An 18,278-nucleotide genomic window follows, 5' to 3' on the forward strand; every position below is an offset into this window, starting at 1 on the left:
ACTAGAATGCTAAACAGCAGCCGAGAGCCTTAAATCTCATCCAGCAAGAGGTGAAGCTGACAAAATGTTTCTGCAGACTTAAGTTTTGTGAGTGAGACTTTGAGTTCAAAGAAATGATGTTCGGAAACACATGCTTCACAGTTTCATGTTTTGATCACTGCCGGGACTCCTGTTGGTAACCATCCTTTTCCTTATGAATTAAAATAGAAGTAACTTGCTGTGTTGCTGTCTGAGAGGATAGAAATGCTTGTAGCAGATTGAATAACGTGAATCTCATTGGAGAGGAAGATGTTTCTGTTCTCTGGAAGAAGAGTCATGGTTTGCAGTGGTATGAACACACACAAGAACGCTCTTGATTTTATATCTAGGTAGAATTTGCCTGTGCCCCTTCTTGTGCAGTGCAGCCAAATGCTGACACAGTTGAGGGGGTAAGATGGTTTTCATTATACAGTCAACATTGAACTTATGTAATATTTTTGAGTAGAATAATCTTTTGGGGTTGTATATTGTCAACGGTGTTTCAGTAGCTGTGAGTGGAACAGAATTTTTATCAAGGTTTTTTCTTTTGTGATTTGTTTTTAAAAAAATCTCATCTGCGTTTCTTGGCTGCTTATGTAAAAAGCCAAAACCCTATAATAAAGGCTTCTCGTAAGCTATGGTATCTGTTAGAGACTCAAAAATTAATAGCTCTCATAAGGAATGAATTACTTATTACAGATGCATTTTTGGCATACTCTCGTCTTCACTTACCGAAGAGCTAATATCTGTCTGTATTTATGATTGTATGTTTCGCTGAGCGTATTTAGAAGTAGGATGAAAATAGTTGGCGCTGCTGAGGGCTGAGCACCTAATAGTGGTATGGGGCCTGGCTTTCATGAGAGCTTAGCTACCATGGCTCTTATCTACCCCAGATAATTAATTGGATGACTTGTGCAAGTGCAGTTGTTCGTTCACCGGCCTAGAGCATAGAGGGAGCTCTTCCAGATCTACCAGAAAAAGCCTGGGAGTTGACGTAGTTCCTGGCCTTCCTCCTGAAAACAGGAGGCGCAATGACTATTCAGTTATTGTTCTTTTCTGTGTAATCGAGTGGTATATAACATTGTGAGCTACAAACTATACCTACCTCTTCACAAAATTATATATGTTCCAACCAAATGCATTGTTCAGCGACAGCTGAGGCTTGAAGTCTTCATGCATCCAAGTGAATCTTTTGCCTGCGTTCTTAGTCTGGTTACGTGCTGGTGAGCAGGTAGGCAGCACTGTGAACTGTCAGGGTCTGTGCTGAAAAAGGAATTAAAAATTTGATTGCTTGGGTTGCATTATTTTAGCTTAAACTCTGCTGGAAAATTATCAGCAGAAGAATTTGTGCTTTTGAACTGTAATATGGAATATTGTGTGAGAGTGGTGATGCCCAACCGTAGTTTCACAATTTGCTCGTGAAGAAGGCCTTGCACCAAAGCTAGCTTTGATGTTACAGCACCTGACCACAAAGAGGAGAGCTCGCTGTTCTCTGAAGGAGAGGGGTCTTTTTCTCTGGAACCTTTTTGCTAGTGTTAGCTGGGTGCCAGGTAGGCTTGGAGAGAACCACATCTGTGGTGGCTTCTCTTGCATGGCAGGTTTCGAGGACAGTGAACTGTTTTGTGAGGGGGGTATTGAGGTATCTGATGTGCTGTAGGCATCTGGATGGAAGATAGAGGATTCTGGGGGATTGTTGTGTGTTCATGGGATGGAAGAACGTCCAGGAATGTAACAGGAGGTGTAATTTCTGCATGTCCGTTTCCAATTGAGCACTCAAAAGAAGCTTTCCTCCTCTTCATTCCAGTTCAGTTTGTTCCACTCATCACTGATGGCTTATTTTTGCTCTTAGTTGGGTGATTCTGGGATACTGTAATGGCTGTCATGTAAAGGGTGCAACAATAACTGTATTCACTGACACTTTTTGTACGGAACAGCAAAGCAAAGGCTTTTTGTCAACAGTCTTGAGCATAAGTAGACAGTCCTGTTGGCAGCAAAGTGTTCACAGGAGATACAGGGCTTTACCAGTGGTGGTTGCTTCTGGTAGTTAATGTGCTACATAAATTAGAGATGCTGCGACTCTTGAACTGAAGGTGAGGAGCTAGATGCAGAAAAGCGGATGCTGCACAACTTGTTTGCAGTCCATCTCGTGCTGTTTTGTAGTTAGAATTTTCTTCTATGAGCTGAAAACATCCTTTATTAGGATTTCTTTCTTTAAATGGTAATCTGGAACAGTGGTTTATTCCAAAACTTGGCATGTCAAGTGGTGGCCTGACATTCTGGAAGATTTTATGATTGCTTTGCAAATTACTGGGGGCACTTAGATGAGTGAAATGAAGTATTGCTTGAGAATGGTATCGTTATTTGAAGTAGGTAGTTAATAGTAATTAATGAAAGCAAACAGTCTAGCAAATTTGAAGTCTAGCTTCAAGAATAAAAGGTAAAATGTAGAACATATGATACCATTCCTGCCTCAAGTTTTTCTTGAGAATGGACTCTTCTTCCGCTTCATTGTGTAGTTGCTTTGCTGCTGTGAACAAATAGCTAATAACAATTACTTAAGCCTTACTTGCCATATTAATCGCTTTCAAAATATACATTATTCTAGAAACATTGTAATTTTCCCATGGCCAAACATGGAAATTGAGAAAAATCAGGCTAAATTTTATTGCTTTAAATAATGTGTATTTGGAGAAGTTCAGTTAAGGCCTTTAAGTAACCTTAAGTCTGCCCTGATAAAACTAAGCATTTTAAGATCAGAAGGTCTGTATTAATATAGTTGAAATTTTGAAGGAATTGACAGTGGAGTTTTCTGAATTATTGTCTTGCATTTTCCAGTAATCCTGTAATAGTGGGAAACTTTCAAAAGGCTGAGAGGAATTAACTTCCGTATGGGTTTAAATTCTTTATGGGTGCAAGAGTTGTTGATCACATCTCACTCCAGGGTGGGAGAACGACTGGTACAGTCCTGACTAGGAGCCTGAAAGGTGATACTATGAAATACAATTGTATGAAAACTGGCGTTGTCAAATTAGTTTTATTGTTTTCTATGAGACTATGTATTTGGTTAAGCCAGTTGTGTTGTCATGATCTGAGATATGTAAATTACTTGAATGTGTTTCAGTATTCTAATTATAATAACTGTTATTGTGCAAAATTGATATCATACTGCAGGAAATCACAAATTATTTCAGCTATTAATGAGAAATTGTAATGAAGAATATGTTTCTAATGGTCTTTCAGAATCTCAAGCCAACGGTATCTAATTTTCATTAAAAGTCTAGAAGAACAAAAGAAATTATTGCATATAGATCGCACATTTATGGCGGGCAGCTCATTGTTATGGAGGGATCCCGATTGCCTAATAAACAATGGAGGTTATGAAACAGTAATCGCTTAAGTGGGACTTAATGTGAGGTTTTACATTTGGGAACAAAGGAGCGTAGGCCAGTCCTGGAGGAGGGAGGATTATTGAAAAATAACTGGATCCTTGTGGCAACCACTGTAATGGTAGAATGGATGCTTTGGCTAAACCAGTGAATGCAGCTCCTGAGGTTCTGGGTGAAGAATGGGGTGATTTACCTCTGTGGTAGCATGAGAATAGAAAATCCTGCATTCAGAGTACTGCACTCGTTTGAGAATTTTAAAAAGATTTCACAACGAGAGAGAGGATATGGAGACGCGTCAAGAAAGTTCTGCGCATGAAAGAATGAATTTTGAAAAATGTGACCTTAACAAAGCTTGAGCGGTGAAACCTAAAGGCACAGGGCTTCCAAGAGCTAGAGCCGCTGCTCCAGGGATGTATTTTCAGGAGCAAGGTTGATTTAAACAGCGTCTGTTCAGCCTGCTCATTCAGCTGCCTGCTTGATTTATTTTCATTTTTATGGAGAAAAAGAAAACACAAAGCAAACCAAAACCCCTTCATTAAACTATGGACTAAAACCAATTCACTGCTGGAACAACTTTGTTGAGGGTTCTGGCAGTCTCCCGGTCCTGAGGTTGTAAAACATACTAAAACAGAGAATTGTTATACTTTGTCCTGAACAGGAAGTTGATTATGATGATCCCTCTGATTTGAAAATATACAGAGGCTCAGCCAGTTGATTTTTATCAAAAAGAAAACAGAGAGATAACTCAATTACAATACGTAAGTGAGCTTCATAGGGAGAGAATCCCAGGTACCGCGTCGTTTGTCAATGTCGATGAGAAGAGCCCGAGCTGCCGGTTCCCGTTCAGCACAAGGCAGATTCGCTTGACTTGGGTACCAGGGGGTGTGTTTTCAGCTGGGCCGGTGACCAGCTGCTGGGGAAAAAATGAAGGCTGGTGGTGGATTTGCCCCTTTCTGGCACTTTGAGTTGAAGACTGGTCGTTTTTTTGGGAAGAGATATTTCAGTGCTGAGGTTCCTGTTCACACGCTGTCAAATTCTTGTGAAGAAAAATAGATCAGTCACCAAAGCTCATTAGGAAATTTTTACTTTAAATGAAGAATTTACTGTGTTCAATACAGGGGTCGTAGTATGAAGTTAGGTAAATTCAGAGTAGATTATTTACTGGTCTCCTCTGATCTTTAATCGGCAGGAAAATATGAATAAGGAGTATCATTTTGCTCGTGGTGGCTGCCATGTGCAGCAGTGCTGTGGTCACCGGTGGTGTGGTTTCTGCAGTTCAGAAGCACTGAAACATTAGAGTGTGCTTAAAGGACGGTGAGATTTGCCTCTCCTTGACTCAGGTCTCTTCTAGTGAGGGGTTTCCAACACTCACTCTGTTAAGCTCATTGAAAATTTAAGATGAAACAATTCAGTCTGGAATTCTCTATATGGGTCAATAGTAGCAGCATGTTTGGGGATTTTTTTTGTAGTTTTTTTTTGTTTGCTTAATTTGAGATAAACAGTGTCAATTAGCTAAAAGCTGAAATTTAGAGTTTCAAACTAAATGCAGCTCCCTTCCCCAGCATTGAAACTAAAGCTGCCAGTGAATGGAATGAATTTATGCCTGTGTATCCATTAGGATGTACTGTCTCTCAAGCCCCGATTACTGGGTTGTATCTGGGAAGCGCTGGCGTGAGTCTGTGCATGTGTGTGAAAGACCAGGTTGGATGTTTTTAAAAGCCAGGGGGAACCTCTGGGTTCATACAACCTGATTTGTGTCTGAGTAAATAATCTTCCCTGAGAAAGCAGGTGCTTTACAAGGGAAAATGGATCTGAACAGACGGGATGGGGCCAGGGCAGCAGAGGATGGAAGCCGCTGGGGACTCCCCTGGCCAGAGGTGAAGCCAGCAGCGTTGGTCTGCTGCTGTTCTGGGATGGCTGCGTTCAGATCTTTTCTTAATCCGAGTTACATCAGGATTAAAATCTAGGTTTAAAAGCTGCCAGTTAACAGCTCCAAAGAGGGCACAGGCTGTCTCCAAAGGGAGAGCGCCAGAAACAGTCTGTGCTGTCCCTGCCGTTTACCAGTCAGACACCCACTGGGGACGTGCTGTGGGACCAGACCAAAGGCCCATCTACCACTTGCTGCGTCTCGAGTGGAGATGGCAGTAGCTCTTGTGGCCCGGTGCCCCTGGATGCTGACAGACGAGCCTGGCCCCGGTACAGGTGGATGCTCTGCTTCAAGGTCTAGGTCAGTGCCTCTGAAGAGTTCGGAGATCTGGGAGGCGTTGCCAGTGCACTGACCCCAGCGCCCTGTGACCTGCTGTTTGTGAATGCTGCTGCCACATTGCTTGTCCTTGCCTGATGCTGCCAGAGCCTCTGGGTCTGTTCTGTTCACGCAGTCGCCTCTGTGGAGAGAAGAGTGGTATCTCCTGTATGGAAACCCTGCTGCCTGTTTTGTGTTGATGTGTAGTTTCCATCCTCTGCCTTTGGGTCTCGAGGTGCAGCTGTTTCTGAGGCTCGAGAATCATCTCCAGTTTACCTGATCTCTTATTTCTCTCCAGGTTTGGAGCTGGCATACAAAGACTGGGATCTAGGGAGGCGATTCCCATTGCAAGCTCATCTTTGTCTGTGGTTCTCAGATGGGAAGGATTTGTGGTGGTGTTTTGTCCTTTGTTAGTCTGCAATACATAACAGAGCCTGATTCTGTCTCAAATGAGAAATGCTCCACCAAGCTTATGCTATTGGAGCGTTCTGTGTGTAAGGTGTGTTACTGCACCCACGGTCCCTTCCTAGCAAGGAGGAATTCAGTGTTTATGTTGGAAAAATCACCTGTGCTCAAAAATCAAACAAGGACCATGTCACCACAAACTAGGTTAGCTGATGATGGGAGTTACCAACTAATGTTAGCCTTTTAACAGGGTCACAGAGGGATTAGTTCCCATTCAAAAGGAAGCTTTGTGGATGACCCACTGACACTGCTGCGGCGATAAATGGTGGCGCACATCAGTTTTGCGTAGATTCTGCCATCTGAGTTTCTTTTGAGTGTGTTTTTAATGTAGTCGTAAAACCGTGAGACGAAAAGGGACCTCCTGAGTCACGGAGTCTGCTCCCTCCCGCTCGGAGGCAGCAATCATGTAACACCTTTGCAAAGGCAAGATCAGAGATCTGGGAACAAAGGATGTAGGTCACGCTCGCAGGGTGGGCATCCTGGGAAGCGGTGAATTGCTATAGTTAACTGAATGAATATGTGTTTCTCTGGCAAGAATTGCTAAGATATTCTTTTGGATCTTACTATGAGACGCTGTCTAGCAAAATAATGAAAGTGACGTCTCTCTTTGTGTCTGACACTGGAGAGATTGCAACTAAAATGCTACTTGCAGTTTTCAAAAGACATTGAAAAAATAGGAGAGGTCTCAGAAAAAAGCCCGAGGAAAAAACCTTTATTTGCAGGACTGGGAAGCTGGTCCTGTAAAGAGAAGCAAAAAGATATTTGTTTATTGAAAAATGTCTTGAAACATCGCTTCCAGGAAGTGCTCGTGAATAGCTTCTTGGACAGTAAGCAAACAAGATATTTGGTTAAAAATGCGGTGAGGATAAGCGAAAAAGAAAATTCAAAGCTAACTTGTAGAACAGCTTACCAGTGACAGTGGTAATTTCTTCTTCACTTGAATTCAAGAGAGTGGGAGTGGTTAAATCTTAATTAGAGAGTGAGTTTGGATGAGGTGGAAGGCTTACCAGCTGAAATTATATGAAACCTGCCATCCCTCTAACAACAGGTCTGTAGGGAGGAATATAGAAATAGTCTAGAAATAGTTCTCCTGACCATTTGTAGTTTGCATTGCCACTTGAAATATTAATGTGATTCTCAGAGTATGCCTTCTGAACAGTGAGGTTTGTCTATAAAGTTTATAGAAAAGTTTGAAATTTTGATGTTAGTCTCATTTTTTGCATGGATTGATATTCAGGTTTATTCTCTTAAGTCTGGTTAACAAATGCACGGTAACGCTAACGTAGGCAAATGATATTGTGTGTTCGTTACAGGCTTCTAAAAATGCTGTATGGACAATAGAAAGCAACAGACTCATTTCAGCTGAAGAGTCTGTGTGGTGTAAAAACTCATGATTTTTTAGGAAGTTCAGGTTTTCTTGCTTTTTGCATATACTCATATCCTTAGTGTTTAGCATGCTTGTTGAAAGAAACATAAATTGATCTTTGTAAACTTTTTTTTGTTTGTTTGTTTGTTGTTTTTTTTTTAAAAAGGAGGGGAATCCAGACCAGTTGCTTTTGAGGACCTTGCCAAGGGCATGCTGGCTGGAAATTGCTAGTGTCACAGACTTCCCGGGCACAAACGTAAGGGAAGTGGGCCCGTGGAGTGGGTTTGCGTGTGCTCTTCTCTTCCACAGCAAAGCTCATCACGCGCATCAGCAGTTTTGCAGAATTAGCCTTGCCGTGAAAAAGCTCCCTCTTGTGGTGTTGCTGCGTTTTCAAGGTGCATGAAGGCATTTATCTCAAAATATATATGTTTCTTAATACTCATTTTAATGGATATTGCATTTATCTTAAGTTGTGCTTCAGAACGTATGCAAGATTTTTGTTGAGTAAATAACGTGATTATTAAAGAAGGGTTGAAAGCATCTTGTTTAGGAATTAAGGGACTTGCTGTACCCTGGATAGATTGATAAAAAGACGATAAAAACAGAAGACGATAAAAATTATTCTCATTGGTTGTTTCAACTTTGAGTAGTTCAGATGCTCCAAAATGAACTGTTTGTGACTTTAAAATGAATCAATGATAGTCAAGTGGCCTGTTTACGACACCTGTTATAATTTCTCCAGGTGGCGAGTGGCTCTGTATCTGTAGCTGACTAATGTCATATGAAACAGTTTGTGATAAATGGGATGTGCAGTAGTGTTTCTAAAGTCAGGAGTCTTTTTATAATAATCTAATATAACCTACTGTATAATATATAGCATGCATTTTCACCCAGCTCTACCTGCTTAAAAATGTCAAAAGCCGGAGTAGATCAATCCAGTGTTACCTCTCATTTAAGCCAATTTACCATATCTCAGTAGAGACTTTCTTGTTGCTAAAAGTTAAATGCTTTTAAGGCTGTTCATAGAATCATAGAATTGTTAGGGTTGGAAGGGACCTTAAAGATCATCTAGTTCCAGCGCCCCTGCCCTTGGCAGGGACACCTCCCACTAGATCAGGTTGCTCAGAGCCCCGTCCAACCTGGCCTTAACAACTGCCAGGGATGGGGCTTCCACCACCAATTTTTTTTTTTCCAAATTTTTGTTTCTAGTCAATGGACCCGTCTGCCTGATAGACTGAAAAGCTATCTACTGAAAGTCCTATATTGAATAGATTGAATTTCCAAAGCTTCTCTTTGTAAAACAGCTGACGTACCATCAAAGTGTTCTGGTGTGTGCAGCATTCATTCAGTATCATTAAACTTAAAAACTGCAAGGTGTCAAAAATACCTGTTGTGGAAGCTTGTGTTGTCTGGAGTTCTGTTACTTTTTCTGATTAACTTGTGTTTCGCTAGAGCAGGTGTCTTTGGCCAAAAAGGAGAGTTTCCCAAAACATACATCTCCTATTTATTACTGATTGGTGTATGGAGTTAATCAGCTAATTCTGCAGTACTATGTTTTGGTACACCATGTTGTGATTATGGTATTTCTGTGAGATAATGCGCATAAACTTCTTTCGCTTTCATAAGTGCATGGGACAAGCTGCTTCTGTCCTGTCTGAAGACAAGCTGCTTTCTAGCAGTGGCTCCTAAGCCCTTATCCGTCCTGGGGACCCTTGTGTCTTTATTTCTTTAAGATTGAGCATGAGCTGGAGCGTGTAGGAACAGGTAGGGATCCTGTTCCTCCTGTTGTGCCTCAGTGGCATACAGGCTTTTCTCTGGGCTCTCCCCAGAGCAGCAGACTGTGCCAGGGGACACGAGGCCCCACCAGAAGAGCCTCCTGCACTCTCCTCTCCCTTCTTTGGCTTTCCTGACCGTCTGCCAGTCCTTTATCTGCAAGCGATAGCCCTGACAGCGTCAGGCTCAGTAACGGAGTAAAGTTACTGCCTATGTGAGCTAAATTCTTGCTCCTGTTCTTTTTATTCCTGCTTCTTGTCCTCCGCAGGTCGTCGTTGGTTGTAGGGATCCTGTTGTAGGGCAATGCGTGGCCCACCTGGCGACTGCCTTGGCTCATCACTTAGCTACGTGGTCAGCCAGCACATGCCCCTGTTTTCATTTACTCTCTCAGCCTAAGCGAAGTGTTTAGGATCGATCTTGCAGTTTGGCAATGTCCCCAGCATGTCCCAAGGGTGTTCCGTGTTGTTACCACTGTGTGTCCTCACCTGGTTTGGTTGATGGTCTTCTGTCTCTCTCCATGCACGGAGTAAACTCCAGACTTGTGACTAATGATGTAACCAGTGGGTTCAGCCGGAAAGTCAGATTTGTCCTGTTGAAGTGTGACACTTCAAATCTTGTCCTGAGTGTTCCCAGTCATGTTTCTCCTCCTACAGTTTGTGGGTCACGAATGATTCCTCAGATATCAGAACATTACAAAAGAATGTCAAATGTTTTCTTTGTTAGGCTTGTTATTTTTGTTGCATTTGGTGTTCTGGCAAACAGAAAACATGAGGTTAATTTTATCTAGCTGTTTAAGAACATCATGCCATTGGACACCAGTCTTAGTTCTGGGCTTAAAAGACCAAAAATGATTGAGAAGCGTGTCCCTCTGGTTGAGGATTGATCGTCATCTTGATAATTTGTCATCTTCATCCCCCTATTGTCATCTAACTTCCAGTTCAAATTTTAATTTCAACCTTGCTGAGTTTTGATGTGCTGAAACTGTCTTGTAGGATCAGTAAACTTTAGACGTCCGGATTAGTTAATTAGTTTGATATAACACGTAGATTGGTGTCCCTCTTTGCTCTTGAGGTTTTCCACGCTCTTGGTGGCTCTTGCATACCTTCTCTCCAGTTGTGAAAATACCTGGTTCTGCCATGGGCTTGCTCTAGTGACAGGGTGGGGTCACAATATAGAATTGAGCCTGGGTGTTTGTACGTAAGGGGATTTGACACTAATTTTTTGTATTAAGTATATCTGCGAAAATAACAGACATTCTCCTTATGGTGTTGCTCTTACTTTAGTTGCCTTGGTCCACAGGTGTTGAGTAAACGTTCTTTTTTCCTGGTAGAAAGCTCTTGTCTTACTCCACTATCAGTAGCTCTCGTGTGTTATCTTCATTCTGTAATTAGTGATAATAAGATAGCTTTATATGTAACAAATTACTGTCAAGTTTAAATCAAATCTAATTTGGTTTAGCGAAGCTGTGTGCTGCCAAACCAACTGCATGTGAGAGATGTCAGAGATCTAAAAGATAAAATTGCTTTATAGTTGTGTTTATAAATAACACTACCAGTTGCAGGTATTCTGTCAAAGTAATAATAATCTTTTTTTTAAATTGATCATATTCCAGCTGCTCCTGAATGTTTGCAGACAAGGAATTAAGAAAAGAAGCTTTTATTTCTGTTTTTTAGTGCAGCTGCTGTTTGTTTTTGAGACCAGCTAACTGCTGCATTTGTCCTTCATGAGCATCTAAAGACTCCACTATCGAATGTTGTTCTTCCCCACCGAGGCAGGCGTTGCAGTTTGGAACATGGTTTATCAAACTGCACTTTGTTCTGTGTTTTGCGTGGTAACAATACTGAATTTGTTAAGATAAGTAACGTCCTATCTCCGAGTTGTAACCGAGTTTCTGTTACTTCGGTTTGCAGTGCCGGGGGGGCTGCCTTGCACGGTACCAGCCCTTCCCAGGGAGTTGTCTCGCTCTCTGGCAGACACAGCCCTCGGTGCCACACGGTTCCCCTCTGGGAATGGCCTGGGCAGGGGAGGGTTGGCATGAGACCAGGGGATGGCCTGTGTGGCACTGTTAGCTGCCCTGCGTGGGTAGGGAGAAGATGGACTGACTCAGTGGGCAACTGGAGGCTTGGCTTTGGGGACAGGTCCTTAGTCCCCAGGTGCCATTTATTTTGTGGCTTCAATATCTATTTCAAAGGCACACTTAAATATTTTAAGGGGTAGGCAGTGAAGGTCACTCGGCACATCTCGTTCTTCCTGCTTTCCAGGCTTGTTTACCATGGAGTAATTTGGAAAGAGAAGTAGAGCTCCCCACAGCTGGGAGCACGGTGGGGTGCGATGGCCCCAGAGGCTGGGATGCAGCCCGTGCCAGTGGGCAAGTGCTGCGTGGCCACCACGCTGGGCTCCTGCCGTCTGCTGGAGGGGCACGTGGTGGGGAGGGTTTGGAAGCCACGGAGACTTCTTCCATGCTTTGGGCTCACCTGGCTTTTGACTGGCGTGTAGAGAGGTTTCCTTCATTTTCCTGGTCTTTTGATGAAACTCTTCTGTTTCTCCAGGACTGGCAGCCTCCATTTGCGTGTGATGTCGATAAGCTTCACTTTACACCGAGGATCCAGAGGCTCAATGAACTAGAGGTAAATTGTAAAGCTGAACATCGCTTCTGTTCCAGAATGTTTAAATACTCCTTCGAGAGGCAGTGTTTTCCAGTGGATTGACCGTGGGCTGTGTTTCACTTGAGCTGACAGCACTCAGGACCTCTGAACATCAGTTTTTAATTAGCACAGAAATTAATCTGTTTCAGAATCTAGTTAAAAACATCCCAAGCATAAAAAGTAAAGTTAATGCTCATTAAAGGAATATAATTCAGGTCTTTTCCATGCAGAGGTGCTTATAAGTGGTTAAACTCAAATTCTCAAGTACCATAGATTTCTATCTGGGTTTTGTGCGCATACAGCATCTTTTAAAAGTAGAAGAGATGAAGCGTTTACAGAATGCTTTAAAAATAACAAGCCATTTGCAAGAAACAATTACAAAATCTGGATTCAGTTGGTGTGAAATTTGCTGCTCGCAAGCACTTTCCTTCACTGCTTCATGAATTCAGACGAGAGGGAGGGAGTGGCGAGGAGTCCTGGGTAGCTCGCCACTGGTACGAGTTGGAGTGGCGGTGACCAATTGTTCTTGTGACGCTCGTTTTCTGAAGTCCTGGTGTGGTTGTGTGGAGTCCCGGGGAAGGGCTCGAACGCTGGCTTCGGGTGCTGAGAGAGAGATTTGCATGGACACACGCTGGGTCAGAGCTCTCTGGAGTTGCTGAGCAAGTGAGTCTGCGTAGACATGGCCTTTTTTTACCTTAAGAATCGTCAGTGTGGTGAAAATAAAACGTGTCAAAATTTAAGTATAAGCTACTACTAGAATTGGACATAGCAACAGTCCAATTGTCTTACCACGTGAATTGCTGGGCAAACAGACTAGTTGGCTTGCCCTGCCCTGCCTGGTTCGTATCCATAAAAATGAAACAAATGCAGTTGGGAGTGAAAAGGGATAACAGAAAAAAACTTTTCTAATTTTTTTTTTAATAAGCCATAAATATTGGCTTATATTTGGTTTATTACAAATAAACAAAATTGTAGGAAATGGTTACATTTATTAATGTAATAAATATACTAAATTTTAGCAATGCAGCTCGTTTAGGTAGTTTTTAGCAGTAATAACGCATTGCTTGTCTGTTCTGAGAAAGTACTTTCCTAAATGCAGTAAAAGTTAACAAAAAATGACTTGAGGAAAGATTGGTAGTATCTGTATGGAATTTTTTTTTTTATACATTATGACAAGAGGGGAAAAATGCCAAATTACACTTGCAGAGGGAAAAGCCAGGCAGGCAACTGAGGCTGCAACATTATAAACAGTGGGCTACTACAAAAGCATGTGCAGTTCATTGGTTTTGTTTTTGTTTTTTTCAGGCCCAAACTCGTGTAAAGCTGAATTTTCTGGACCAGATTGCAAAGTTTTGGGAGCTTCAAGGATGTACGCTGAAAATTCCACATGTGGAGAGGAAGATCTTGGATTTATTTCAGCTTAACAGAGTAAGATTGCTACAAGGGAGAAACTCTTCCTAAAAAGATGTTGTGTTATCTCAGTTTCTGGGGTGTTGTCACAGTTGTTCAAGGGGTATTGCTTTGTTTAAGCTAACATAGCTAATGTGACAAAATAGTAGGAAGTTTCCATGTGAGCTAGGACATCAAATTAAATTTCCATCTCTCTAAAGTTGAACTTGGATACAACAAGAATAAATTTAGGCTTAACTGAAGGAAGATTCTGAACAATGACAGCAGTGAGAAAAAAAAAAATTCCATTAGAAATACGGGAGAAAAAAATCCAGTTCCTTTTAGGATGAAGCTTGTTAAACTTCTGGAGAAGTTTTATGTATTCTGATAGCAAGAGATGGGGTTCACTGACCCCGAGGGTGTGTTCTCTCTGTTTCTTTGTTTAGGTTAGTTTTTATTTGGTTGATTTTGAGCCTGGTTCATAGTACTTAGTGAGAAGAACTGATTGTACTGCGCTAGAAAGTTGTGTTGGAATACAAAGTAGAGGCGTGACAAATTGCGGCCAGAAAAATTCTCAAAAGTAGGCTGAATTATGGCTTGTTCATTTAATAAAGGTGCTGACTTGTTTGTAAAATAATTCAACAAGTTTATACTTCTTGAATAGGTTGTATGGTTATATGTTCCAGTTACAGCTTTCAAACAACTTTCAGGTTTTGATTTGGATTTTTTCGTTGTTGTTGGGGTTTTTTTTTTTAATCTATGTTTTTCTGGTTTAAAATAGCAATTGTGGTGTTGTCTCTTCTTTTAAACTAGCAGTGCTTTCCTTAAATGCTGATAATTTTAGTATTAAATGTACCACCATTTTGTTTTCGCTTTTTAGCTAGTCGCAGAAGAAGGAGGATTTGATGTAGTTTGCAAAGAGAGAAAATGGACCAAAATAGCCACTAGGATGGGATTCGCTCCTGGCAAAGCCGTGGGTTCGCACATCCGTGCACATTACGAGCGCATTCTCTATCCTTACAACTTATTCCAGTCTGGAGCGAGCCTGTTGGTAAGCTATACTGAACCTAACTGAAGTCCAATTGATTGAGCAGCCAGTCTGTTATTTTTTATTTATTGATGGAACATTTCCAAAGACTGCGTTTTACACTTTGTGGCATGGAGGTGACAAGACGCAGTCTGGTGTTGATGTGAGCAATTCAGAAAGCCATAGGCAAACTTTAATTCTAAAAACTTTTACTTTTCATTAATTCTTGAAGGTAACCTCTTAACTGACTACTTTGAATACTACCTTTTGTATATTTTCTCTACAACTTACAGAAGCCTCATGATAACGGACATTCAGACTTCCTGTAACGATTTCTTTAATGCTCTTTTGTCAAATGCAAAATACTGCTGTATTCTTAGGTCATTCTAGGTCCCTCTGTCTGATACAGACACACGGCACTCTCGTTGTGTCACTTGCACATAGAGTGACTGAGGAACTCTAGCAAACCGTGGCAGTAACTCATCTTGCTTTCGCTAAGGGTGTCCAAGTTCAAGAATGCTTCATGGGTATTGCAGTGTAGTTAACAGTATGGCTTTTTTCAAGCTTAAATCTTTATCCTTCCTCCTTTGATTTGGCCATTAAAACAGAATTCGGTGTTGGCTGAGAGTGGAAGCAATGTAATCTCTAATGGAGAATAGGGCTTTTCTTTTAGTGCAGTAGTCATTTATTTGGAGAACTAAAATAAGTTGCAGTTGCCAACATCCATTTTTATTTATTTGAAACATTCGTACCACGATGGTGAGTGGTGACCTTTTTTAAGCAATAAAAACCCTAATCCTGTTACAAGGATGTCTCTGTCTACAGAAGTCAACGCTAGCGTTTTCCATAGAGCTACCAAAATGAGGGAGGGTTTTGACATAAGTCAGGAAGGTTGGAGTTGAAGGCTTTTTATTCAGCCCGTGTTGATCACATTTTGGTAAAGAACGGCTAGATTCTGCATACCCTTCGGAAAAAATAATTTAACCTAGTAGGTTTGACTGTTTTGCAAACAGAGGGTAAGAATAAAATATAGTTGAATCTTAGAATCTTTGTGCTAGGAAAACTGCTGTATCAAAAATATTTTGCCTGCCTCAAATGTATTTATGTTCAGCGATGGAAAGCAACACCATTTTCTGAAGGCATTTAATTGAAAACTTTGCATTTTTATTAGGTCTGAAAATTGTGGATTCTTGGGTTGGTTTGGGTTTTTTAAGCTGGTGTGTTTTGTGACACTTAGCTTTGCTTTCATATTTTTGAGGTGTGCAATTGCACAGGGAGAGACGTAATTAAAAGTTGTAAAACAGTTAACATGGTACTACTACGCTTCCTTGGAAACGCGAGTTCCCCATGCGAGTGCTTACCACGCAGTCAATGTTTACGTTCATGGTTTTCTCAGTAGTGGCCCTTTTAGAAGAGAAAAGCCTTCTCAAATGAGGTCACGCTGCTTCTTAAAGTGACTTCCCAAGCTCTCTCTTGCAGTGGGCTCCTGGCGTTAGTTCCAAACAGATGTGTTTAGCGAATGCAGTTCTGGAAAAGCTACGTAGGTATGGGGAACGTCACGTTTTAACTCCTCCCCCAAAAGCTATTAAAATATTCCTCTCCCATATGTGGGAGACTTATACTTTCAGTGAACTGAGAGAATCCACAGAAATAGGTTGGGATTAGCTCACTTTTCACTCAAAGACTTTTTTTTTTTCTTCTTCCTGACAATGTTGTCTTCCAACTGAGTTTGTTTTGCGATACATTTTTTTTTAAGAAAAAAATCTCAGATGAGGTTCTTTTTGGCTTTCTTCCATGTGTTCTCAGTAAGTGGTGCTTCCCCAGATGTTTCCTGTGTAGGTGCCCGCTTTATTGTATGTCTGTTCAGTGCTTTACTGGGAATCTAAGCATCTGTGATTTTTGTTTTTGGAGAAGTAGCAGCTATTCGATTTGACAGCTGTCAGTTTGAGATATGTGGTTCCTTCTTGTGATATTTCAACAAGCCTTTTGAGAGAAACTCTTCATGCAGCTAGGATGATCATCCATAAAAGATTAGTGTGAGCGTTCATTGATTTTTTTTTTTTTTTTTGATTGGTAGTACTTGCAATATCCATTGACTTTTTTTCTGCAAAAGTTGAAAATATGGAGTGGTGTAGTTTCCACTGATGAGTATGCCATAACTTAAATCTCTTCCAGATCTGTGTTTAGCATTAATTGTTTATGTGTGGCTTAAATATACGTTAAACTGCCTTCAGGAATTATTTTGACAAATATCCCAGCTGGAGATATTTCTATATACGTACAAAAATAGTGAAACTACTTGGAGCTGTTCAGAGGTGAACAGATAACGTGTTTTTATTAGAGCTCTCATTCAGGCAAACGGCAAAAATTTCTTAAATCGGCCAGTTTCTAATACTCAAAGCAGCTCCCGACAGGGGTGTATTTATTTTATTCTTATCTTGAAGCATGAGGTGTTGGGTGTTTGTCTCCAGGGCAGTTGCAGTAAACCTGTCGGTGTACTGCTTCTTACTGGCCGTGCCTCGCTTCTAAGCCGCAGTAGCCGTGGGTGTGAGACTACAGAATCGCTCCCTGTGCCCAGAGGGATGAATGTCCCCTTGCATGAATTGAGGGGTCTGGAATCTTCAGTCAGTGCATCTCCTGTGATGCGTTCCCCAGATGTTTGCCCGTTCTAAAATGCAGCTAGAGCTTGGGAGCGTATTGATGGTCTTGCGATGTTCTGGTTTTGAGGGAATGCAGCTGGTTCAGTAATTCTGGGTCTGGTCTCTCTTCCAGCCTAAGGTTTAATGTCCCAAGTGGGACTCATAAGTCCAAAGATTTATACGTTTATGCCTCTAATAAAGATGTTTCTGTGTGAGATGCCTTTCTAGAACCCTTTACTGTTACTGGAGAAAAATAAGCACCTCTGGGGTGTTTGGTGGTTCTTGTCCTCAAGTGGATACATAGTGGGGGTAGACCAGTTGTATTTTGCAAGTACAGGGCGCTTGGGGGATTAGTTTATCTGTAAATTACTGCGTCATAAACATCTAAACCTGGAGGAGATGGATTGTATCCCTTCCCCCCCCCCCCCCCCCCCCCCCATCCTCTGGCATCCTGGAGGCCTTATTAACATTCCTGCCGTGTCCTTTGCCTGCCTGCTGAAGGAGCTGCTCCTTAATGGTTTCAGCTGATGGGCTTTTAACTTACTCTCTGCCACCATTTGGAGTTCAGGGATTCTATGTGCAACCATCTTCTCGGCATATGATGAGATCATGATCACAGTATGTAGGATGAGCTTATGGTAAATTATTGATAGAAGCTTAACCTTACCAAAAAGGCTCTGCTGGTTGGGAGAGGAAAGGACTGAAGAAATGGCAGCTGGTGTCCTTGGCTAAAGACACATGATCAGTTGATCAGGTCAGTGTAGGAGTAAAGTGGGTTCAGAGGAATTCCCATCTGTAAGACAGGACTTCGCTTTTTTTTTTTTTTTAAAAATGAGGCAAGTTATGCTGTTTGTTGTTTTTCTCTTTCAAGGTTTCGTTACCCTTTTGTTTAGGAAAATCTGTTTCTGTTTGCCTTCTAGGTATTTGCTTTCAAGGATGATATGTCCTCTGTTATCAGAAGGAGTAGAAATTTTTTTTTTTTGGTGAAAGATTTGGGTTTCACATGAGAACAAAAATCAACCAGATTTTATATAAGTCATTAAATTTGGATGTCCTGTGTCGAATTAATCTCATTTGCTTTTCAGTTCTCATTTTCATATTTTTCCTACTCACTAGCCTTTTCTCCTTGTCCATTCTCTGTCCTGAGAAATTGTTATTTTTGGCTTTCTCCCACTGATGCTAATGTGAACTACTTCACATTGTCATCTTTCGGCGTGAGCTTTAAGGCAGCCCGCTGTCCTGACGAGCCAGCCGCAGTGCTCTGGGGCCGCCTGCAAGCATCAGCCAGGACTAACTGCTCATGTGCATAATCCACACAGTTGGGTGGT

General features: G+C 41.5%; 1 protein-coding gene across 1 annotated transcript in view; it reads left to right on the plus strand.

Moving 5' to 3' along the window:
- Positions 1-18,278, plus strand: part of KDM5B (lysine demethylase 5B) — a 55,957-nt gene that overhangs the window by 1,685 nt on the left and 35,994 nt on the right. Inside the window, exons 2-4 of the mRNA XM_063356450.1 lie at positions 11,800-11,877; positions 13,201-13,323; positions 14,165-14,335. Of these exons, the coding sequence (XP_063212520.1) occupies positions 11,800-11,877; positions 13,201-13,323; positions 14,165-14,335 (372 nt within the window). The remainder of the gene's footprint in view (positions 1-11,799; positions 11,878-13,200; positions 13,324-14,164; positions 14,336-18,278) is intronic.

The sequence above is a fragment of the Chroicocephalus ridibundus genome, chromosome 20 (assembly GCF_963924245.1).
Source record: "Chroicocephalus ridibundus chromosome 20, bChrRid1.1, whole genome shotgun sequence".
NCBI classification, from domain to species: Eukaryota; Metazoa; Chordata; class Aves; order Charadriiformes; family Laridae; genus Chroicocephalus; species Chroicocephalus ridibundus.